The sequence below is a fragment of the Atractosteus spatula genome, chromosome 18, assembly GCF_055471065.1.
Source record: "Atractosteus spatula isolate fAtrSpa1 chromosome 18, fAtrSpa1.hap1, whole genome shotgun sequence".
In the NCBI taxonomy this organism is placed as follows: domain Eukaryota; kingdom Metazoa; phylum Chordata; class Actinopteri; order Semionotiformes; family Lepisosteidae; genus Atractosteus; species Atractosteus spatula.
The window spans coordinates 1,039,887-1,063,416 of record NC_142723.1 but is presented as its reverse complement, the minus strand read 5'-3'; the positions used below and the strand labels follow the sequence as shown (position 1 = coordinate 1,063,416).

General features: G+C 48.5%; 2 protein-coding genes across 5 annotated transcripts in view; one reads left to right on the top strand and one right to left on the bottom strand.

The window, feature by feature from the left end:
• cyth3a (cytohesin 3a) overlaps positions 1-5,941 on the top strand; it is a 34,051-nt gene extending 28,110 nt beyond the window's left edge. Inside the window, exons 10-13 of the mRNA XM_088936548.1 lie at positions 2,422-2,498; positions 2,584-2,655; positions 2,967-3,121; positions 4,186-5,941. Of these exons, the coding sequence (XP_088792674.1) occupies positions 2,422-2,498; positions 2,584-2,655; positions 2,967-3,121; positions 4,186-4,258 (377 nt within the window). The 3' untranslated portion in view covers positions 4,259-5,941. The remainder of the gene's footprint in view (positions 1-2,421; positions 2,499-2,583; positions 2,656-2,966; positions 3,122-4,185) is intronic.
• A 654-nt stretch (positions 5,942-6,595) lies between these two features.
• usp42 (ubiquitin specific peptidase 42) lies at positions 6,596-23,423 on the bottom strand. 4 transcript variants are annotated; one of them, XM_088936343.1, is made up of 21 exons: positions 23,270-23,423; positions 22,804-22,953; positions 20,782-21,043; positions 19,748-19,957; positions 19,527-19,637; positions 19,310-19,409; positions 18,989-19,056; positions 18,542-18,612; positions 18,189-18,271; positions 17,867-17,978; positions 17,435-17,575; positions 16,679-16,779; positions 16,016-16,169; positions 15,690-15,728; positions 14,475-15,287; positions 14,176-14,306; positions 12,402-13,757; positions 11,126-11,475; positions 8,813-8,907; positions 8,193-8,240; positions 6,596-7,595 (listed from the first exon to the last, which is right to left on the bottom strand). In XM_088936343.1, the coding sequence occupies exons 3-20, from the start codon at positions 21,032-21,034 to the stop codon at positions 8,199-8,201; spliced, it is 4,230 nt and encodes a 1,409-aa protein (XP_088792469.1). In that variant the 5' UTR covers positions 21,035-21,043; positions 22,804-22,953; positions 23,270-23,423; the 3' UTR covers positions 6,596-7,595; positions 8,193-8,198. The 4 variants fall into 4 exon arrangements, 2 of the variants coding, with proteins under 2 accessions (XP_088792469.1, XP_088792470.1); XR_016094392.1 differs by lacking the exon at positions 6,596-7,595 and adding an exon at positions 9,887-9,977 and having other exon boundaries at positions 8,212-8,240; XM_088936344.1 differs by lacking the exon at positions 15,690-15,728.
• Between the last annotated feature and the right edge of the window lie 107 nt (positions 23,424-23,530).

The window sequence follows — 23,530 nt, the reverse complement described above, 5'->3', positions numbered from 1 at the left end:
GTTACACGACCACAGCCTTCCCACGGCTCTCCGACACTCCGTGTCCAGCCAGGCGTGCGGCGGTGTTGACCCGGTCACTAGAGCCTGCGGCCAGTCCGGACTGACCATCACCGCCCCCGAATAATTACATGCGAAACACTGTACCTTTCGGAGGGGAATACAGCAGCCACCCTCTTGGCACACACTCGCCATTTCCGAGTTTTCTTCTGAAGAGGGTTGTAGAGAAACACCTCTTAGTGTTGATGCCGTCTTTCCGATGCCGCAACATCCGCGTCTCGGTTTTGACACGACTCCGGGCCCAGTTTAGCCCAGCATGGCCGCCTCTGTCCACCTGTTTCACCCCAGCAGGCTGGGGCCGAGCTGTAGGAGGCGGGAGCTGCAGGTGCGGCCTCTGTCGGCTCCGCGGCTGCAGGTGCAACAGCATGGCGGCGGCTCGGACATGGCGGCGGACGGCTCTACCTCTGACTCGTGTTCCTGTGTCTCCGTTGCGGGAGCTGCTCGTCCTCATGAGCGGCGTGGATGTAGTCTGCGCCCAGGCCAGAGCTACTGTAGCTGCAGCTCACTGTTCAACCGCGGTTGCTGTCGCACCTGCTGCACCGTTAGCCGTAACCTCAGGATCGGGGTCCGGCTCAGCAAACGTGAAATAACCGGTCAATCTGGGGATCTTTTTAAGTAGATCCTGCTCACACGGCTCTTTTAACTGCCCTGGTTTTCGTCTTTGCGGCCCGCTGTCATATTTTCTATCGCACATTTTGAGGCTGGCTACCGTAAACGTGCACCAGATTATCACCCGATGAATCCGCCGAAACACATTTGAACTGCGAGCCCATTGCATCGAACCAGTCATTGGTTCACGCATGATTCAACGTTTTTATGGACCAATGTGGGCCCACAGGTCCGTTTAAGAAATACTCCGGCCTATCAGGGGCCCCTGATCAATCCGGGGCCCGAGGCTACAGCCTATGCTAGCCTGTTCGGGAAAGGGCCCAGAGACGCGGGTGAATGACTGGGCGAGCGGAAGGGTAGCGGATAGCGAGGACAGGGCGCTGTACAGAGCAATGAGCCGGCGGGCACCGGGTCAGGACATGGTGAAATTGGCAGTAAAACCCCAAGACTGCCTCCACAATTCCTGCAACGACAAGCGCCACTGGCATGCGGAGCGTGAACAACCGTCTGCATTCGTTGCTTTCATGTGCTTAGGAAGGAAGCAGCCGTCTGCAGCTGGAACCGCAAGGGGGCCCGAGACTGAGTCTGAGCACGCCCTGCAGGGCCCTGGCGTGCACCGTGCTCGGCTCCGGCCGAGGGTCCGAGCCGGCCCTGTGGCGCAGACACGTCGAGCTCCAGCTTGTGTTGGCAGAAGAGAGAGGAGAAAAATACAACTTTAAAACTTTCCTACTATAAAACAACAACAACAACACGAGGACTGTATCGCATTCACGATGCAATGGAGGGTCCTGCGATAAAACCGCTTTAAAAAACTCTTATTTTAGAACTGAGTCGTCATATTAGCTGACGATTTGACAGCTTTCTGTGACAGCTGTGCTGTAAAGCCCTCTCTAACATGAAGAAATCTGGGACAAATCTCTCAGGTCATTACATCTCAGAATAAGACGCTTTTAACTGCCGCCTTATTTTCCCCTGCGTGGTCTTGCTCATCGGGCGTTTTCGTCTCGACTGTGTCAGACAGGTGCACACGATCAGAGCTCCTGGGTACATATCACTATCCCGATCCCAAGTGAACATTACGCTGGATGGGATTACGGTCAAAGACGGCTCCTGACAAGTAACACGATACATGGTTTTAAGCAGAAAAGGGGCGGGGGTCTGGTCTCCCCGAATGCATCTCTGCAGCCAGAGAGGAAGACGTGTTTTCTTTATAACCCCGCGATTTCCTCCGACATCGCAATTGAGCAGGTGCATCGTAACAATAACAATACTCATTTTTCGCCATGACTAGGCTTTTGATATCTGAGTTTATAACCCTATTTACAACACCCCCACCCCCACCCCCAACCTCCCACCTTGGTTCATTCTGAATGTATATGCATGTCATCGCTCCCGAAGGAGCTGTGCTGCACAGGACAGAAAACAATCTAGAAATTATACGTATTTTTGTTCAGCGAGCAGCTCTCCTCCTTTCGAAGGCGGTGGGGAGGCGCAGTGAATGGCTTTAACCCGCCTGGAGTCCCGTAGCAGTCGAATGGTGTAATAGTTCAACACAGCGCCGTGTGTCTGCGCGGAGGAGACGCAAAATTCTGCATGGATGGATTTTTCTAGGAAATTTGAGTTTTGAGGCACAGAAGCAGTTTCATGGAGTCTATATTGACCCCCCCGCCTTGTTTGCACCCGTTCTTGGGTGCTCCTTTCTGGCGGGTCTTTCCAGACTGTGTTAACGCTGCTGTGTGTGTGTGTGTTTTTTAGGGGGAAGGGTGAAAACCTGGAAACGAAGATGGTTCATCTTGACGGACAATTGCCTGTATTACTTTGAATACACGACGGTACGCTGCCTCCTTGTGGACACGAGTCGGTACGCACGGCCTTGCGCGCCTGTGGCGCTGAATCTCTCCGTTCTCTCTCCCGCAGGACAAGGAGCCCCGTGGGATCATCCCATTGGAGAACCTGAGCATTAGGGAGGTTGATGAACCCAGGAAGCCTGTAAGAGCCCAGTTACACTGCTGTTGTGTTCCTTGTAATAGAATATAGGCAATGAAGAGTCTCTCATCTACTTCATTGCAGTGCTTTTGTGTCACAAACACCTTACTTATTAGATTGTTCTTGATCAATTAATCAATTATGGAGTGCTCAGCCGTGCAGTATCCATGAAAACATGTGGGACCGCCCAGCCCCTGTGTGCGCAATGCTCCTTTCCAAACTGCGCTCTGCCTTGGTGTTGGCTATAGGACGCCTACATCCGCACAAGGAAGATGACACCCGCGCGCCGCGCGCTCTGTGCTCTGTGCTTTCAGAACTGCTTCGAGCTCTACAACCCCAACCACAAGGGGCAGGTGATCAAGGCGTGCAAGACGGAGGCGGACGGCCGAGTGGTGGAGGGGAACCATGTGGTGTACAGGATATCCGCCCCCACGCCCGAGGAGAAGGAGGAGTGGATCAAGTCCATCAAGTAAGGGCTCGGTCTCTGGGGTAGCGTCCCGAGGAGCGCTCGAGCCATCGTGCTGCTCCAGGCTGCAGCGGGGACAGGGCCCCGGGCGCTGGGGTCGCGGCCGACTTGCAGACCTGCTGGGCTGAGCAGCAGACAGGCTGCCGGTCTGCTGTCTGTCGCCGCCGCGGTGCCCGTCGCGTCAGTTCACCTGGAGGGAGAGGCAGTTTAAAAAGGGCAACTTCTTCAGTGGTTCAGTGGTTCTGAGACCAAAAACAAACACAATTCAAAGGCAAACCCAAGGAGGCTGTTTTGTAGCGTTAAGCCTCATTTCTGAGCAAGCAATGATATTAAATGGAATTAAAAAGAAGCGTTAGCCTTTGAATTCAGTTCACATCACACCCCACTGGCCTCTGGCCTTGAGTAAGAGAAGTGCCCTCTTCGGCATTCGGAGACGCACAGAGGAGTTAGGGGCGTTCAGTCACCCCAGCCCTCATGCCTGGGAGAAACACCACAGGTCAGAAAACCCAGCCGTGGAGAGGTCGGGCTCGGAGCTGTCTTTCTGTTCTGTTTCAGGTCCTAACCGCACAGTGAGCTAATCGAGTGCCCCCCATGCTCCTGTAATGCAAAATACTTGTTGGTTTCGAGGAGAGTGTCAGCATGAATCAGTTTGGGAAGTCTTCTGCCTGCGTTCTAACTGTTGCTTAAAACGTGAGGCCTTGATTTAAAGCATGTGAAACTTCTGACTAAGGAACACGGAACTCAAGGGCATGTTAAGTCGCATTATTTCCATTTCCAGTCTTTTTAGTGGAATTGTGTAGGAAGAGATTCGATTCAGTGCAGAAGCTGTGGCTGCTGTATCTCTAGACACTGGAGCGGAGCGGAGCTCCAGTGCGGCACCGGATGAAATTCCGTGCAATTTCTCTGGGAACCGGGAAATCTTCAGAAACCATGGAAACGAAACTGGGTCACGAAACAAATTTTTTTTTTTGATCTACTGAAACGGGGGTGTGTATAAATGTGCTTGCATTTCCATATCAAAGGCATCCATATTTCCAGCTGTATGACGTATTTATTTTCCCTCCCAGAGCGAGCATCAGCAGGGATCCTTTCTACGACATGCTGGCCACCAGGAAGAGAAGAATAGCCAATAAGAAGTAACCTGCTGCCTAGCGGCGGACCCGTGCGGAGCTGTACGTGCAGTGCAGATTCGGAGACGCAGGAATTTGCTGCATTTATAACACACTAGATCCTGGGCGAGAGGGACCACGGACTGATAACAGGCAAGGGGATGAAGGAACGAAACACAAGACAGGCCCCACTCATGTTTTGTCTGCTTATATACTTGGTTAACCAGGAGACGCTGGACAAGAAAAGTAAAAAAAACACCTGCTGTGATGAGTGACACATGGGTACTCATTACTGTGGGAATGTTTACCCTCTGTGTACTTGTATTCGAGGTGGTTTGCTTGTCCAGTTATAATATATATATCATGTGCATGTATCTATGTATACATGCATATCTGTTTATGTAATGTGTACATACTTATATCCACACACAGAGAACGAGACTGAACCTTTGTACTTTTTCTTTGTAAGAAAATAAAACTAAAGTTTCTTTAATTGACGGGCATTTTTGGACGGCACTGAAGATGCATGCTGTTGATCGGTGATCAGTCTTGAAGGAGAAAAAGTGCTCTTAGAAACTTACAATCTATTCATCTTTCAAAAGCTGGAAATCTCACACAGGGAGGATCACAGTGGTACCTGGCAGAGCCATGACCACAGCCCCAGGATGTGTACTGAATGCAGATCTGAAAAGCACTAGATGAATTCAGTCACTTGACCAAAAGAGGCTCTAGATTTACCTACTGCTCTTCAGGTCAGGGGTCTTTCTCTACAACACTTTCACAGCCACATTGTTGGCACAAGAGGGTTCTTATTGACAAGTGCGCGTCCGATGCCATTTCGCCTACTAATATTCCAGAGGTATATAGCTAGTATATAAATCTATAAAAGGTCAAAGGAAAATTCCATAGCAGTCTGAGTCAGCTGGACTGATTTCATCTTAAAAAAACAACAACACTTTATTTGAGTTTTCTTTCTTTCTCAGTGAAACATGGGGTACCAGCCAGTTAATTAAGCTCGTCTTACAGAACTCCCTTAAAGAAGGCAGCATGAGCAGTGGAATCAATACAACTGCGCACTAGTATTTTCAACATGTAATTTTGTAGTTAGTATGGAGAGCTGCTTGCTGCCAGAGTTTGTGTATTGTAGATCAACAACTACAGTTATAATCAGTGCTTTTTATATTTATTTCTATGTGCAATTTGCAAAAAAAAACCTATTTGTAATGGTAAAAATGTAGAGTTTTTTTAAGTTATGTGTAAATAATGTATAGAATGTTTTTTTTTATTTTTCCGTTGTGTTTTATTGCATGTAAACTCTTTTGGTGGTAGCTTTGCATCAGGAGACATCAAATAAGATATTTTTAAAACCGAGATCAATTTGTTATGGTTGGGGTCGGGGTTGGGAGGGGTGTTAATGTCACTGGACATGCTGCATGACTGATGAAGCTAATGCCAGCAGAGTTTTACATGTTTGTAAAAGAAAAGCCCTGATGCAGGGTACAGACTATTCTTGAAATGCCCATCTGCCAGTAAGCATTACTCTTTACGATGTATAAGATGTGGGCAGCTATGTGTATGCACACATGTGAATACATGCACAAATAACAGTTGCACCTGTTATACTAAATGAAGAATTAACAATGTGTAGACCTCCCTATGTATGTGTATAAACCCTGAAATGATGACAATTAAAAGCTATTGGTTTCCTATTAAACTGTGTGGACCTCTTTTTGATCTATACAATTATGAATGTGATATCAAACACCTTTATGTACTGTAAATGCCAGATTCCCCAAAGGACCTAATGAGAATCCCCTAAAATTAGCTTGCCAGTTCTAATTTCTATTTCATTACACGTGCTTTTCAATTCAGAGGTGAAACACTCATCCTGAAAGAACATCACTGCCTCATGCAGTGAGTTTCGGAAAGAAAAAATGCATTTTACCTCTGATTTGACAGTCACAGATCTTCATGTATAAAGGCCTCCAGAATCATTTTGGGATCACGCAGTAAAGGCATTTAACACTACATAGACAAGTGTACACAAACCTGTCGGTCCCCTGGGGGGTTCTGGGACATTTTCACACCTCACGGCCCATGTGAACAGCAGTTTAAATAAAGGCTGTGGAATTTCTGTAACTTTAGAGGCAGACACAGTATTTGATACAACAGGAGATGGAAATCACACAAATATTGAAAAGGGAAACTAACTTTTTTTGTTTCATGTGGTTATAAAACACTCAATCCCATCCTGATTCCCCCCAACACGCAGGGGTCCTATGTGAGGATTACAGAACATTCCAACAAAACTCACCCTGTAACAGGGAACAAAGTGAACAAAGAGGTAGCAACTATAAGCAATGACAACTGTTTTAAAGTCCTTTTCTTTATATTTTTGTACATTGTATAAATTTTACATGCTACAGTACAGTAAGGGTAGAATGTTATTCTTTTACAGGTAGAAAATAAGCAAACCATACCCAATTAAATTCATAGTACAGCTCTGAACTATGTTGTGAAGTTTATTAAAAAAAAAAAGAAACTTCTATTGGTTTTCCTGATACAGGACCATTTTTTTAGAAAAAAACAACAACTGATAGTACAGTTCAAAATAAATTCACAGTATTATTTTTTCTGAAGCTAGAATCCTAAGTGGATTTAAAAACAAAAACACCTATTTCCATAAAATACATTAACAAAATGTGACACATGATTACACTTTAATATAAATGTCACCAGTGGGACATATTTGACAGTGTATTCGTAATTCTTCAGTGAAAGGCTGATGCAATATTAGGTTACGGAACAAAAAGTGAAGGATGTTCTCAAGTTCATCCTGTTTTCAAATTCTGGTGCAGCAAGCACTGTCTTTAGTCAATGTGGGTCTTGACTTTGCCTTGGAAAAGACAACAAATTATATCTTGATTCCTAGTATGAGACATACCAAAATGTTGATCGCTCTGGACAAAGGCAAGACTCTTCTCATTCATTCATATATCTCGTACTGTTTCCAGGAATTTGCAGTGGAAAGCTGACACATTTATACACGAGTAAGAAATAAGTCCTGAGTCTATAGTTGAGCAGCAGCTGAGATGTTCAGATCCAGGGCTTCTTCTTGAAATTCAGTTTTTAAATTAAATATAATTTAAATTCTACATTTTAAAGATCTGACAGGTGTGTTAGCTTCCACCACTGAAGAGTAAATTAAAAAAAAAATAAAAGGATAAAAAGTATAAAAAATAAAAAAAAATCTTCTGTGGTAAAAAATACAGTATTCCCAAATGATTAAAGCACCACGTCTGTATCCAGTATCTCATGCTTTTGTATTGTTAATACTCTTTGCGAATGGCTTCTGCAATTTTTCGTGCCTGTAAAAAACAAAATGAAATTTCTAAAATGCGTCACCGTTTCAGAACAGAAAGGCCAATGTAGCAGGCCACATTCCTACATTGTCCTTACAGCACAACTTCTTTAACACTGTCTAACAATAATTAGTAATCATTTTATATGGTGCCTTTAAAAGTAGCATCTCAAAGAGGTGAATTGTAGGCATAAAAAAGTTACATGGATGGCAAATTCCAAAAGTAGCACTTATGAGAAAGACAAGGGGATAGAAGTGCAGCAGGAGCTGACAGACACTAATAATGCAGGAGCCCTTCTGAACAAATTCAAGTGCACTCAGGGTAGGTGACTGTGATGTCCTTGGGGACAGAATTCCAGAGCACCGTCCCCAGCACTCCGACTGAGAGCAAGCCAGGAAAACCTGCTGCACTGAGGCTGCGCAGGAGTTCGTCACTTGTCACCATGCTTGGTTTTAAAAGAAACAATTTCAGAGCCCAAAGTCTGAAATCGGTTCTTTTTCACCCCTGCCAGTGAGAAGGGAATCGTGAGGCTCAGAACTCGACACCGCAGGCTCCATGCTACCCCACCGCGCTGGCAGCTGGCAGCTGGCCTGGTTAACTGACCTTCTTTCAGTACGGCACACTCTTCGCTTCTGGAGTGACTTCCTCTTCCTGGGGAGGAGAGCAGGAGGATGAGCACGTGAGCGCCCAGTGGGTCGATCCACACAACGCCTCGAACACCACAACACACTGCCATGGAGACTCCAAAGCCAGCCTCTTTGACTTGACCGACGTGCACTCGCTCACGGTACGTTTCTGCATTAGAGTCAGCGCAGGGCAGCACAGCGGCGCAGCGGTCAGCATTGCTGGCTCGCGGCGCTGGGGCTCTGGGTTCAAGTCCAGACCTGGGGTGCTGTCTGTGTGGAGTCTGTACGTTCTCCCTGCGTTTATGTGGGTTGCCTCCAGGTGCTCTGGTTTCCTTCCACAGTCCAGAGACATACTGGTAGATTAACTGGCTTCTGGGAAGACTGGCCCTGGTGTGAGTGTGTGTGTGTGTCTGCGAGATGAACTGGTGTCCTGTCCAGGGTGTACCCTGCCTCACGCCCATGGCTTGCTGGGATAGACTCCAGCTTCCCCTGCCAACCTGTATCAGATGCAGCGGTGAGGAAACGGACGGATGGACAGGTATTGTGCTAAAACAGACAGCTGCCGTTGGGTCCAAGAGCGAGACAAACTCAACTCACCTGCTGCCAGCACGTGTCCCGACACGGGACCTTGCCTTCAGCTTCTCTGCTCTGCCCCTGTGGATCTGCCACGTTACCGGAGCCAGAGGCCACCTCTGTGAAGTCGGATTTAACAATCAGGTCAGAAGCCCAGTCATAAATTCAATTCATATCCTTTTACATTTTGTATCCCTTCACTGCGTTACCTTTGAATAATTTGTGGGAACCGCTAATGCATTTCTGAAGTATAATTCCATGCAGATTAACCTTCAAATCCTATAGCAAAGACAAACACGGATCGTTCGAATTCATTTCTGCCACAGGGCTCTTATTCTGGTTGAGAACTGTCAAGATGCCCCAGGGAGCTACATCAGTGCTTTTATAACTGTATCCTCTTCCCCTCGGTTTCCTATTAAGAGCGATTCTGACTAGAAGCATGACGTGTCTGGCACACCTAACTTTTTCAAGGACAGCGCACACATAGTTTTTTTTAGAACAATACTGCTGAACAACTAAACACGAAAAGCTTCACCATACAACCCCTGTTGTTGGCAAAGACTATTTCTTACAGAAACCTATGACTCATCTCCCTGGAGGCCTCTTCCAACAGGAATTCTTATTTTGTTTCCATTGCGATTCAAACTGAGTATTTTCCATAAGATGAGATCTAGGCAAAGACAGTATCATAATAGTCTTCAGATGCTCTTATACAGTCTTCCTGAAGTTATCTAGGATTGAGGACACAACTTCCTTAATAACACGCCAGTTATCTTCCTCCTATTTACACTGTTGAGGAAAATCTCACAATCCTTTCAGCACCGAGAGCAAGCACAGGAGTTGGCATCATTGTGGTATAATGTAATATATTAAGACCAGGATCAAAGCTGGACCCGAATCACAGCCTCATAACCTATGAAGCCAGAAGTCAGCATGCACAACATATCACACCAGGCTTCTTGGCAGCTGGGGCATATGGGTGCAGCAGAGCTGTGGGAATAACTGTGATAAGCTATTGCCACCTGCTGGGCAAACAGTGAATTACATACGCCTGTCCGACATGTGAACACAGAACCCTTAGAGGAGACTAATACCTACTTTCCAGTGATGCACCTGAACCAAGGCGATACCACACCTGTACCTAACTGAGGTTAACTGGCGCAGGTCTGGCATGTTTCCTCTGCTGCACCTGAGCGGGGAAGCATGGAGTCACACGTGGTGGATACAGAAAATTGCAGGAGGGAAGTACGTGGAGAAAGCACCAATTTATATCTTTGGGGGAATATGTTAATTGTGAGCTTATACCTCCTTGCATACTCCTGTTTGTTGTTTTGGGGCAGGTTTTGGACTAGGCCCTGCGAAGTTAATTTTCAAACCAAAAAGATTATAAATGATTTCATTTTGGAGGGAAAAAAAAAGATACCTGTTCTTCTCAAATACTGGAATCTCTTCTGTTCCAATAAACCATGTCAACGACCTGCACATCTCTGACCCGACTAAAGCAGAACTCTTTGTTCTTCTACACCGCCAAATACCTCCCTCTTTCTCTCTCTCTTGTGCTCAGAAGCAACATGATGGCACAGTCCTCAAGGCCGAGCCCCTGTCCTGCTTCCTACTGAACCCAGACCCGACTGTGGGTCACCTCTTGCTTGGCTGACCCAACAAGCCAGTGAAAAAAGCCATCCAGGACCGTACTGCAACCCGCCCACCCTCGAGCCACTTGTCTTTCAACAGGTTCCCAGGCACCGCAGCCCCGCACTGGAGATCAGAGCTGACTGGGAGCAGAGGAGCATCTCTCAGTGACAGCACTGCATGCCTGCAAGTTTCCACGAGTATCCCAGAGTGCCCTGGCTGACCTATCCCACCCTGCCCTGGGCAGCACAGAGCCAATGCTCAGGATCCCCTGTCCCAGTCGGCTAGTGACATGACCCAAGCCCGAACCCGTGCTCTTAGAGCTCAGCCTGCATTCGAGCGAGCGTCCTAAACGAGCAGTTTAATGAATGCAGAAAGGTCTGAAAATGAATTATTAGTGTGATATTGCAGAATGCAACAATTTGAAATGAAAGTTTGTAAAACTACACTGCCATTCCATGCCTCCTACCTGTAATAGTAAATCCATTTTTTCCCCCCAAAGAAAAGCCTTTACAAGAACTATCATCTTTGCCAGCTAGCAATCATGTGCAGCACAGTTACATAAATGTTTGTAACGACTGATAAGTTCTGAAACAATCTGGTAAAAAGGGAAAAGGCAGATGTGGCAGCAGGGGGATGGGTGTAGCATTGCAAGACTTTTACAGCTTCATCGAAAACGTATTATTTAGAGGGCCTGTTCATTACCTGCGTCACGGTGGAGGTGCAATGGGACTCTAGCGCAATGGCTGTTCTCAGGCCGTGGGATTTTTGCAGCGCGATGAGGAAACTCCTTTTCCGTGGAGCACCGCTTGCGACTGGCTTTCTCACCGTCTTGAGGCGGGAGGTCTGCCCCTTCGTACCCCCCCTGCCCGCTCTCCTGGGCGCTGTGCTCAGGCCGCTCTCCTGACTGGCCGCAGGACCTGGCCTCGTGGTGGTCGCAGTGGGATTTTCCGTAGTCCGAGTCCTCGCCCTCACGCCTCCTCCTCTTCTTTTTCTTGTGTTTCCATGAGCTGTTGTCAGAATTCCCTTCAGAAGAATCCACATCCTGCTGACTTCTGGATGAGGGGGGGTATAAAGACATTTTCAAAAACGTTTCTTTTGAAACACAGTGAAAATAAATGGCTTACTTCATTATCCCGTGTGAATAACGTCTGGATACCCAGTTTAAATTGCACTCTTGTATAGGCAATCTGTTACTGGGAAACTCATGGAAATAAAACATGAGGGCTAGCCTGGAAAAATACTTATTCTATAATGGACTTAGAAAGGCGATGTTTGCTTAACATGGACACTAAAGTATACAACATGATACATTTAGACTTTCGCAAAGCCTTGAATAAAGATCTCTCATAAAAGGCTAATTCTCAAATTAAAGGCAGCAGGAATCCAAGATAACATACGCACATGGATTGAGAACTGGTTAACAAAAGGGAAACCGTGCTTCACCTCAAGAGAATATCATCTAATTTGGCAGATGTAAACAGCAGTGTTCCGCAGTTATCTACTGTAGGTCTGCTACACCCAAATCATTATAATGATTCACATTTTATATAAGCCAGTTAAATTAACAGAAAAATGAAGCAGCAAACATAGAAACAATGCACCAGCATTACAAAAAGACTTAAGATGTTCATGGACCAGTCAGCACTGGTAAAAGCCAAGTGATCCACAGTGGAAGCAGGGAGATACACTGTACATATCAGCCATATGACTCTGAGCTGCAGGCAGCTGTGCGTGAAGGGGATCTGGGTGTGTAAGAATGTCCTTTTATGTGCTCAGCACAAGAGGATGTGGAAAGCGAATTTAAAAAAAGCAATCTCAACATGGGTATGGATCAAACAGTGCGGAATTTAAAACCAGGAGGACATCCTCAATCTTTACAATGCCCACCCAACACTTTACGTTAGGTGGCGGTCATCACGCTATAAACAAGATTACGGCCTCAGAAATGGGTAAAAAAGCAAGCAGGGCTCCTTTTCACCTGTGCTCCAGGTGCTCGCGGTGCTTGTCCTTCGACTTCTTCTTCTTCTTGGACTTCTTATGTTTCCTCGCCCGCCTCTCCTCAGAGGTCTCCTGCCGCGCGTGGTGCTTCCGGTCCGAGTCGCTGTCCTGGCTGCGGTCCCCGCGGGGCCTTGGCCTGGCTCGGGGGAGCGAAGATGAGGAGGACGAAGGGGGAGGCGAGTGGTGGTGGTCCGGCCGGGGTCTGCTGTAGTCCTGAGACGGGTACGCTTTGCTCCTGCTCTCCTCCGCCCACCTTGGCTTGTAATAGTGTTCCCCTCTATACGCCCAGTCCCGGTGATAGTGACCGGAGGCTCGCTCATCACGATCACTCACGTACCTCCTGTCCCTGTAGTAACTGTCTCTGTGGTGATACCCGTTTCTCTCCCATCTTCTCTCCCGGTCTTTATCGCGATCCCAGTTTCTATCCCTGTAGTATCTCCCACGGCTGTGGGACCGCTCTCTGCGCGTGTGACAGTCTCTTTCGCTCTGATAGCTGCTCCTTCTGTAAGCATTCCTTTCCCTGCTTCGGGAGCGATCCCCATTGTTCCTGTGCTTCTCAGAAGCCCTGATTTTATCCTTAGCAGGGGAAGAGGGCAGCTTGTCCCTGTGAGTGTGGCTTTTCTCCCAGTCCACAGCGGCGTGTCTGACTTGCTCTGTGTGGCAGAGGACATCTTCCTTAATTTTCTCTTCCTTGCAACTTCCTTGCTTTGCTTCCTGTGGCTCGGGGTCGCAGTCCACTGTAGTAACTACCTTCCCAATGCTGCCAGAGCTGCTCATTCCCAGCATCTGGTTGCTGTTCTGCAAAGCATTCCTTGCGGTCTCCAGTGTGGCATCTCTGGGCTCCTTAGCTCTGGCAGCGGACGTGTGGAAATCGGTGGAGCCAGGAGTGCGAGAGGGCAGGGCTCTCTCCAACACAGCCGCAGAATGGCCACTGTGGGCATGAGGGCTAGGACCCTCTGAAGAGGCCACAGAGGTGACGCCATCCATAAGGCGAGCTTGTCCAGGAGACACGGCCAGTTCCACCTTCGCCTGCTTTACTGGGCCATCCAAAGCCATCTCCCTGTCCGTGAGGTTCGGGTTATCAGAAGAAGGGTTAGCAGCTACATTGTGTCGAAGGGGGGAGAGGTTAGTGGGGTTATTTTTAGCCCGTTCTTCCCGACTGCAGAGATTTGGTTCGGAGGCGGGGGGGTGTCTTGGAGGCTCTTTCGCAGGAGAAGCCGAGGAGCGGTCGGCCGAGCTCTGAGTCTTGCCTGCTTTGCAGGCCGCAACATCAACGACGCCAGGAGGAGGTGGACTGGGAGCCTCTTGGGAAGGCAAACTGGACGTCTGGGTTTCCCTGTTGAAAAAAAAAAAGAATCATACAGCTGGATATAAAACCAAGGATGTACAACCTGGACTCTCTTGGTACTAGTTTTGTAATACTTTTATGTAGAACTGAATTACAAATTCTGTCATTCATATGGTTGCTCAAATCAAAAATGACGTGCGTCCAAGTCTTCAGGAGAGTCCCATCTCCTCTCATCACCACGAGACCTGAAAGTCTTGTGGGAATGGAGAATGAGTGAAAACCTGGATGGATCTGCACTATCATCTGTGCAGGAGGAGAAATTAGTCTGACAAACAGTGAAACGGTATTATCCCAGGAAGTCAGTGGAAAAAAAAAAAGAGACAGAAAGCAGCCTTTTCTATAAAAAGCACAAATCTCACGGCACTGCTGCTTCTGATTATGGCTCCCCACAGAAAACGCTGCTCACCCTTGCCAGCTGTCGACAGCGGGACTTGTCCTCGTCACGGGATCCATCATGCGCGTAGGACAGGTGCCGGTGTGTCCCACAGACTCCGACGACGCCCGGCCAGGACCCACTGGAAGCACCTCCGGGGACAGCTGCAGAACAAGGAAAGGCCCCCTTTCAAAGCCACATCTTTAATTATGTGTTTTAAATATGTACAATTTCGTCTTGGGCCAGTGAGTCCAAGACCACGGAGTTGAAGAAGGATTAGCAGGTGATCATATGTTTCTTAAAAAAAAGAAAACACCAGGAACCTAACATACCTTATCCGTATGCTTGAACCCATTGAGTTTAGGCAGCCCATTCTCTGCAGGCCTGGGGGAGCTGCTGGCAGCTTCAGGTCCGTTCTCCTGTTTCCGGGTTTCCACGGCGACTGGGCTGCCGGTCTCGGGCGCGACACGAGGACCACCCCCACTGCCACCCCTCTCTGCGCCGGGGGGAGGCAGGAACCCGGCGTCGCCGCCGGCGGAAACGCTAGCCACGTCCTTCCCATTCACAGCGGCAGCGGGCGCCCGGGCGTGACCGTTCTCCGGCAGAGCCGGGCCGGCGCCGCCCTCCGGGTCGGACTCGTCGGAGGACTCCTCCGCGTACGGCACCAGGAAGGGGGCCTGGTGGCTCAGGGACGCCCCATTGACGCGGGGCGGGCGGGGCTCTGCCGACTGCTCCGCTCGGGACATGGTTGCTGCAGCAGCGGAGGCAGAGGAACCTTCTGAGGTAGACTGTGAAGAGGAGGAGGAGGAGGAAGAGCAGGGCTGCGACCGCGAGTGGGAGGCAGCGGAGGAGGAGGAGGAGGAGGAGGAGGAGCAGCTGGGCCGGTACAGGTTCTCCAGGGGGCTGCTGTGCAGGCTCGGCTGGGACGGGGCCGTGCGGGACGTCTTGCCCTGACCGATGAGGAAGGACAGCTTCTGCCTCTTGGCAGGCTCAGGAATGCCGGTGTGCCGGCTGAGGGGCCGGGCCGGGAGAGAGGTAGAGGACAAGCCGGGGCCCGTCCGGGTCACACTGGTGCTGCTGGCGCCGGGCTGGGCGGCGCACGATTCCTCCTTCAGGGACCCGTTCCCATTGACGTGGCTGGAATTCTGCAACAGGAAAGGGCCTTGGGCGTTACAGTCCTTGAGCCATCCATTCGGAAGAAGCAGAATTACACTGCTGCAAACACACTAAGTCAACCTAATAGATGTCTACGTATCTAGATGTACAGATATGCAAAGTTACACCCGCAAGATAAAAAATAGTAATTTAAAGAAGTAGCAATAAATGCAATAAGGCTGTACACTTAAAACCACAGGTGCTTCCGCTGACCTCTGATATATAAATACTGTGCAAAAGCAGACCAAAGGTTTGACGAAACTTTCCTGCGTGAAAGTTCACTGACGATGTGACCGCCGACGGAACACCCTTTTCTCCCTGCTTCGCATCAGTAGCCGCCCTGCGCATTTATCCCTATCGGAATAGCTAGCCTCAATGTACTACGGACCTACCTTCCATCTCTCTCTGCGTCTCTTCCAGTCTCTCCCCTGCTGTCAAGATAATATTACACACTGTCACTTCCTCAGATTCCTCACACTTTAACAACAACACATGAACTACACAATCTTCAGCTTTTAATCCACCCTGGTCTCAACTGAACTATCTACTGCAGTGACCTGTTTTTGCCTTCAAAGTACTACAGGCTTCTCCCTACTCAAATACAAAACTTGACAAGAAACAAAAAATACAAATAGTTCCCGAACTGCAAAAGAGCTTCCTGAAGTATTTTCCAGTCGTTACCAGCTGCTCGTGCCCAGTGCAGGGCAGGTGAATATACCTTGGTCATGTGTGGGGGCAGCTGGGGCCCAATAAAGCCAACGGAGGGGTGTCGAGGGCCACCCAGTCGCGGGGTGAGGATGGGCCGGGGGGAGGACTGGCCAGGGGTGCGGCTGGAGTGGTTGTAGTCTCCTCCATTTTTCAGATCCGGAGACCTGCCAGGCATCAGCACACACAACAGGCCTCAGGATCACAGAGCAGGCACAGGGGTGACGAGCAAAATCTATGCAGAGGTGCACACTTTCTCTTAAGGAACGGAAACACTGGGCCCTGTTTTACCAGTTGGCTCAAACGGGAGTTCGATTACAACGGAGAGCGCTTGTTCCCAAAGGACAAGCACCCTGTAGTGATTCCATGGGATCTGAAGTCCCTTTCTTCAATGTGCACCTGTCCCTGATTGCTTTAAATACCCAATCATTCTGTGATTACTACTTTCAGATGTTGACGTTATTCTTATCTCAGCAAGAAAACTGTAGAGAAAGGTACAAGCAATCCCAGCCCACCCACACAAAGAGTTCTGCAGCACACTGCTCACACAGACCAGGGCTGGAAAGAACAAATGAGAACTGATTACAAGTAGATCTGAATCGTGGGACCCGAGGCTCTGCTGTCCAGCATTACTAACAGCCCATCGCGGACTGGTGAGAGGACATGAAAAACTCACCTGATGTAAAAGAGAACGTAAGCTTGTTGATTCAGAACAGATCTGATGTCGCTGATGGAAACCGAGGAATCGTTCATCTGATACCACTGTCCATTGCTGGCCTGAGAGGAAACGCAGCACGCGAAAGGTTAATTTACAGAGACCAGTTTTTAGTGCTTTCACTAAAATGCAGTGTACAGTAAGTGCAGTATAACAGCCATTTCGCTGTTTGACATTTTATGCTTTTAAGGTATTATTGCTGCTACACTGCCACTATAGGCACATTCCACCTAGACTGCACATTTTAATCTTCTACAGTACTGGTGCCCACTTACATGAGTTCTGGATGTGTCCTGAGAGTCCGTGTCTTGGACGCATTTAGCATGACTGTTCCAATGAGTTCCAGACTGCCGTTGCCCAATGAATATTCCCAGGTTACGGTCAGTCCTCAAAAATGACATCTTGTTCTAGCAGGGCTGACTGTAGCCAAGAGATTTATTTTTGCAGGGCTGGGTGAAGACTGACACTCCCCTGGCTCTTACTCAGCTGTTGTCATTCACATCGACTTTGGTTTGGCAAGAGCTAAAACCGTCGGTCTGGACATGTGGATTTTTTTTCCTTTCATAAAACCTCAGAAACACTCTCCTCCTTGTCTTTGGCTAGATGCCCTTTATGTTGTGCTGTATTGTTCTGCTTGCACTCCAAGTTCATGCTCTAAGGGTTTCAATAATTTCTTGAGAAGTGCAGCCTGCGCTCCTGAAATCACTCATCCTTTACCTTGACGTAGCAGTAGTAGTGCCCAGCATGGCAGCTGAACCCAGAGTGGACTAAGACAGCGTACAGGACGTACACCTGGGGCTCCCCGTGAGACTGGGACATGAAAGGACGGATGTCCAGGTACTCAGGATACCTCACATCCTGCACAAGAAAAAACAGAACAGTGAGCCTGCAGGACAGTGTCCTCACTCAGTCTCTTAATGATTTTACCTGACAGATATCCCGAAAACAACTGCCTGAAAGAGAAGATTTTTTTTCGACAATCCGCCACAAAACAATACTAGCGGCACTTCCTTAAACCCATTTAACTGATGGAACGTCATCTCTGCAGCTGGACTCGGGGGGGGGCAAATTTCAACACACCCCAGCAGGCTGCCCGATTTCACCCCTCCACACTGCCCTGTTGCCGTGCAAAGGAAGCGCGCGCAGTACCTTTGCGATCTTTCCTCCATTGTAGTTGGCAAAGCGCTTCAGTGAAACTGTGAGGACATTGGAGCCGCGGTGGATTGTGAAACGCTTGGAGGCTGGAACCATCTTCTTGCATCTGGGGAGGAATAAGAAGAAAGGAAAGGGTGAATCACAACAGGAGGCAGGCATGCGCTCCCCAGGTTAGTGGTACCCCAGTGCTAACGCTGCCAAGGCCAGTCCTTTCACAATGACTGACATTCACAGCTGAGGATGTCCGATTTTACACTGCTCGTTTTCCCTCAGATTCAAAGATGGAAAAAGCGAAAATGCAGGGAATCTTTCTTACTTGGTACACTTGTAGGCATTCTCACCATCCAGATGCTCAGGCTTGACAAACTGTTCGAGAGCTTTGCTGATGTTCTGGGCAGTCTGTGCGGTACAAGAGGACGACAGGATATATTTCAGGGGCTGATATTTTATACAGACATATGCAGCACTCACACAAAAGTCTCTTGATTTCTACAGAACGGCACTTCTACTGTGAAAGTGGATGCATGGTTTAATTTAGTTTTTCAAAATTGTTTTTGAGAAGGGTACTTTTTCTGAGCAGGTGGATTCTGATACAATGACAATGCGCTCGCTTTGTTTCTGTACGTATGAGCACAAGAGGACGCGTAGGAGGTGACAGCATGGACATACCTTGATTTCCAATGCGACATCCAGGTAAGGATCAAACGTGTCAGAGACAGCTTTACAGTTCAGACACTTTACTGCAATGGAAAAGTACATCATTCATTGCTGGGCAGAGTGTTCTTTTTTACCCCCTTGAAACATACAATTGCTAAAGAACTAACATACATTCACATCGAGTGGAGCGGGTTATTCAGTATAGGTTGTAAGGCAAACTTGTACTTTATTTTAAAATATTGTGATATTCTCTGAGAAGTATAGAACCGCCAGTACAACAACAAGTTAATTTTATTATTTTGGGGAATAAACGTCTGACTGGACAAGAAAAGATACCAAGATCCTCAATATCTTTTAATAAGCCACACCCCTATTTCTTCATAACTTCAACCGGAACACTTACGCTAAAAAACAGCTTGGTCACGTTGCTGTGTTTTCCTTTTATTGTTAATGACATACCTCTTGATCTCAGGTATCCTCCGAAGATCTGATGCACCAGTGTAGTGGCCTGTGTTTGCCTGTCCAGCCTGTGGAGTTTCAAGATAAAAATGAGCATTTTTAGATGCCTGGAGGAATGCATCAGATTAGTTATCAAAATATACTTTAATTCAAAGGTTAAAAATCTGCCTGCATCTCGTCATAAGAAGCTCACATTTTGTGAACCTTCATACAGGTGATTGAGGCACAAGATCTAGCAGAAAACTTTTAAATGCAGCTAAACAACTCCGGAAACCAACAACCTGAAAACACAACATAAAACACTTTGAACCATAAACCTACTTGTTTCCAGGTAGGCATGACTTTTGCATAGCATCCACGGTGTATCGCAGAAACTCATGGGCATCCTCCTGGCTGCCAAAACGGAAATGCTTGGCGATTCCTGGAAGCCCGAAACAAAGCGAGAAGCAGGGATAAGGAACACGCGCCGTGGAGAGGACCGACGGAGACACGAGACGACCGCGCTGCCGAGCAATTACAGTCGGAGCGACGCACTCACGCTTGAGCTCATTGAGGACGCCGATTGGTTTGATGACGTTCCCCGAGTTGGCGAAGACCTGGGTGATGTGATTTTGCATCGTACACATCATACAGAACCCCGGTTCGTGACCTGACAGGACGCAAAAAAAAAAAAAGAGCCGGGAATTACTCTCCGCTCCCGCTGGTGAGGGGGATGCACTCGGGATACCAGGTCACAGGGAGCTGGGCAAAAGCACCTACATGTTTTCGAGTGCTCCCGGGACAGCATGTAGTTGGCGAGCGGGGCAGTGTAGGTCAGACACTGCAGGGCGGAGTTGAGGAAGCATGTGTTTCCCAGGTTCTGGAGACCCGCTCCGATGCGATGGACCTGGTTCCACTTCAGGCTGAGCCGCTCGGCGGGGAACAAGATCTTCTGCGGGAGGGCGATGCCGTCTCCACTGGCCATCAGAGCTGGGGAGCACAGAGGGCGAGCGGTCAGAGCAGCTTGCTCACAGGACGGAGGGAAAACACAGACAGCGAGTGCCAGTTATTTCGGATGCAGACTGGAGGAATCACGGGAAACGGCAATTTAATGACCAGCCTTGCCGGGACATAGAAAAACACTGGGCCAACTTAATCTGACCAATGCAGATAAGGCTTAATTTACTCATCCCGAGAAAAAGCACATTTCAAGATTAGCCACAACACTGTTCTCGGTCCAAAATCCAGCTGGTGGACTGATTCACGCAAACACCAGGGTAAAAAAACAAGCTCATTAGACCTGATAAAAAAATCTCTTGGCATTATCACATCAGATCTAAGAATACTATAACTGTAATTACAGATTGTAGTAAGAAACATTATCATTTATCTTAAAACCCGTTTATTCCTTTTGTATATTTTTGATTCTGTAAATATGTGCTTAAATGGAAATACAGCAGGAAATTAAGCAAATATCAGCTAATTTTTGATAGAGATGAAGAAAGCTCCAAATTAAAAGTATCCAATTTAACATGTGAAGACGTGACTCATTACTTAAGGACCGTGAAGACGATAAAAAGAAGTGCAGCAGTCTGCTTTAAAAGATCAAAAACACGGCAGTTTTACTTATCTACTACCATGCAGACTTTATTTGAGCTCAGTATAGCACTTGCAGTATTATATCCGACGTCTGTTCACAAGCAGGCCCTTGTAAAACCAGATCAGTGATGGATTATGTACAGTAATCGGCACACAGGATGGCAAGCGCAGCGCACTGACGCCCACAGACTGCACTCGCAGCTTGAGAGACCTACACTGCTCCTTGTGTATGGGCGATTTGGACCTCTCCGGCGCCGGCACCGAGCTGCTCGTGTAGACAGCGGCGCCAGGGGTGGGTCCCACGCAGGGGGTCTTGTTTTTCGGGGGGTCCGAGGTGGACGATCCTGCGCCCCAGCTGGCGGAGCTAGTGTCCATGTCACCGGAAGAGGACGGGGTCAGGGAACCGGAGAGCTCAGACTGACCTGACTCGGGGTCAGACGTCTCTGTTGGTTTGTCAACTATGGTCATCGTTCATTGCTGGACAGAGAAAGAGGGTTAGAGGAAGATTCCTTAGGAAGATGCACACCTCCCTCTTGGAGATAAGCATAAACATTACATGGGCCTGCATACACAAATGAGCGTGTTACACTGTACACTCGCAACTAACACTGACTGCCATCCACTTCAACAGTAAGAAAATTCCTCTACAATCCCTCTGTCCGCTTTCTAACACCTACTCCAATTCTGGGTCACAGGGAAGCTGGTGTCAGGTAATTCCTCTCATAACTGGATCCAAAAAGCTTACGTGATTACATTTTTGCGCCAGTTAATAACAAAGAGTTATACTACAGGGGCTCTTTAAGATATTTCTTTGTTGTTTATTACCAGATTGGTTTCTGCAAACTTACATTTAAGATTCAGTTATAATTATTGATGCAGTCTCTGCAGTGCTTGTCTACTACAGGACATATTTATTTAGATGTACTTTATAACATGTTACCACATGGCCCTGACATTCCCTACCCATTTGATTAAGCAGAAATGACTCTTTACTATATGTTGCACCACTCAAAACCTTTTGACAAGCACAGGTCTACGTGAACCATTTCAGTATTCTTCCTCTGGACAGCGACTTACAATTACACAGTTCCAAAACAAAAACTAATTTACTAGAAAACGCTCGGACCCAACCTAGTCTGCACAGTTAATTGCGGGAACTCGCGAACAGGGCTGAAGATCACTAGCATGTGTTATGAATTAGGCTAATTAGGGTATTATAAAACGCACTTTACCTCCGGTTGCAGTGCGTGCCCAGCTCTCAACTGGTTTTAAAACAAAACCGAAAGTAAAACCTTTAAAATGATCGATTTTAGAACTGATCGGTTTTTTAAAAGTTGCGGACCTTTGCATTTCCGGTGAGGCTACTTGCGGTCGGTTCCCCCCGCCACCAGAAAAAAAGTTTGTCCGGTGACCCCACCAAACAGCCAACACCGACGTGGAAAACATGAAACCCGGGGAGAAAAACGTCCCATCAGCTGGGACACAGCCCGTCGGTCTGCTCGGCTCGACCGTGAAGTGAGCGGAAAGGCGCGGGGGAGCTTTAACACCGACACAAAACGGACCCCTTTCATCGTTACACGAGGCTTGGCGTCTTGAAAACAACGAGATAAAAACAGGGGGGAGGTGGGGGAGCTCTTGAGCCCCCCCAAAGGCGAGGAGCTCTTTTTGAAAACAGTCGCTCTCGGACAGTGCCGGGGCCGGCCGGCCTGCTCCACGCCGACCCCCCGCCACCCCACCGGGCAGCGCCTGTCAGAGCCGGAGTGCGTGTGTGTGTGTGAGGCCAGGGACAATATCGGTACCGCACACGGGGCTGGACGGTCCCCTCCCCGCCCGCCCCTCTTCCGAACAGAACCGGGCGAGGCGGCTCGGGCTGCGGGCGCCATGGCAACGCCGGAGCGCCACAACACAGAGCCGGACCGGCGGCCAGCCGGAGACATGCCAGCCCCAGAAGCGTGCGGTACACACCGTGAGCCGGGCGGGAGGCGGCCAGATCGCGGACAGACCCCCCCCCCGGCACCCCCTCGCTGCCGCCCCGGGGGTGCATCTGCCGGCGCCGGGCGGGGGGCTCCCAGGGAGGGGTCCGACACTCTCCGGGGGCAGAGCCGCTGTCCTCCGGCAGCGCACGGCGGGAGCGGACCGAGCCGGGCTGGAGCGCAGCCGGGCTTGAAGCTCGCCTCCTACCCCCTGCCCCCGCCGGGCGGCGGAGCGCGTCGGAAGCCGGCTTTCGAGGCACTCACCTGATATTTTATTGTTAGTATTTTATTGACGGCGGCGATGTCAGTCCATCCCCTCGTACGCCGAGTGTCCGGCGGCGAACAATGACGTACATCCCCGGGACTACATCCGGGTACCGGTGACGTCAGGGCCCCGCAGGACACGTGGGGGAGCTGTTGGAGACCAGAAAATGCGCCGTTTGTACGTCTCGGTCTTAGTGTACCGTCGAATAATGCGAAACGAAGGAGAGAATGTCTCCAAGAAAAAAAACACACTAAGTGAACACAGAAAACAAAACACAGAACAACAGGCCAGAGGTCATTACAAATCTGAACACTAAGTTGAAACACAATGTATAATATTTTTTTTTGCCTGGTTATTTTACATGTTTTTAATGGAGTTTAAGGAACATTGTATTTCCACCTTACGAGCATTAAAGGGAGGCGCGGGATTAGGAGACTGTTTAAAAAAAAAAAAACAACTCTTCACCTGGCCTAGGAACATGAAGAGTGCAAGTAGTTTGCCATTGGATTCAAAACAGGTTCACTGCTCAGGAAAGTGCGGTGCGCGTCTCAGTCAGTCTAGTCTGTCTTCCCCGACTCCCGACTGCAGGACGTGTTTGTCTCTTATCGCCAAATTATTCTTCTGAACATGTGTCACTGTAAGCCCACAATAAACTGTTTGTTGATATTCACTGTTGTAAATAATACTAAGGAATGTGCTATTTAAGACGTCTTTTTTTTCCACCCT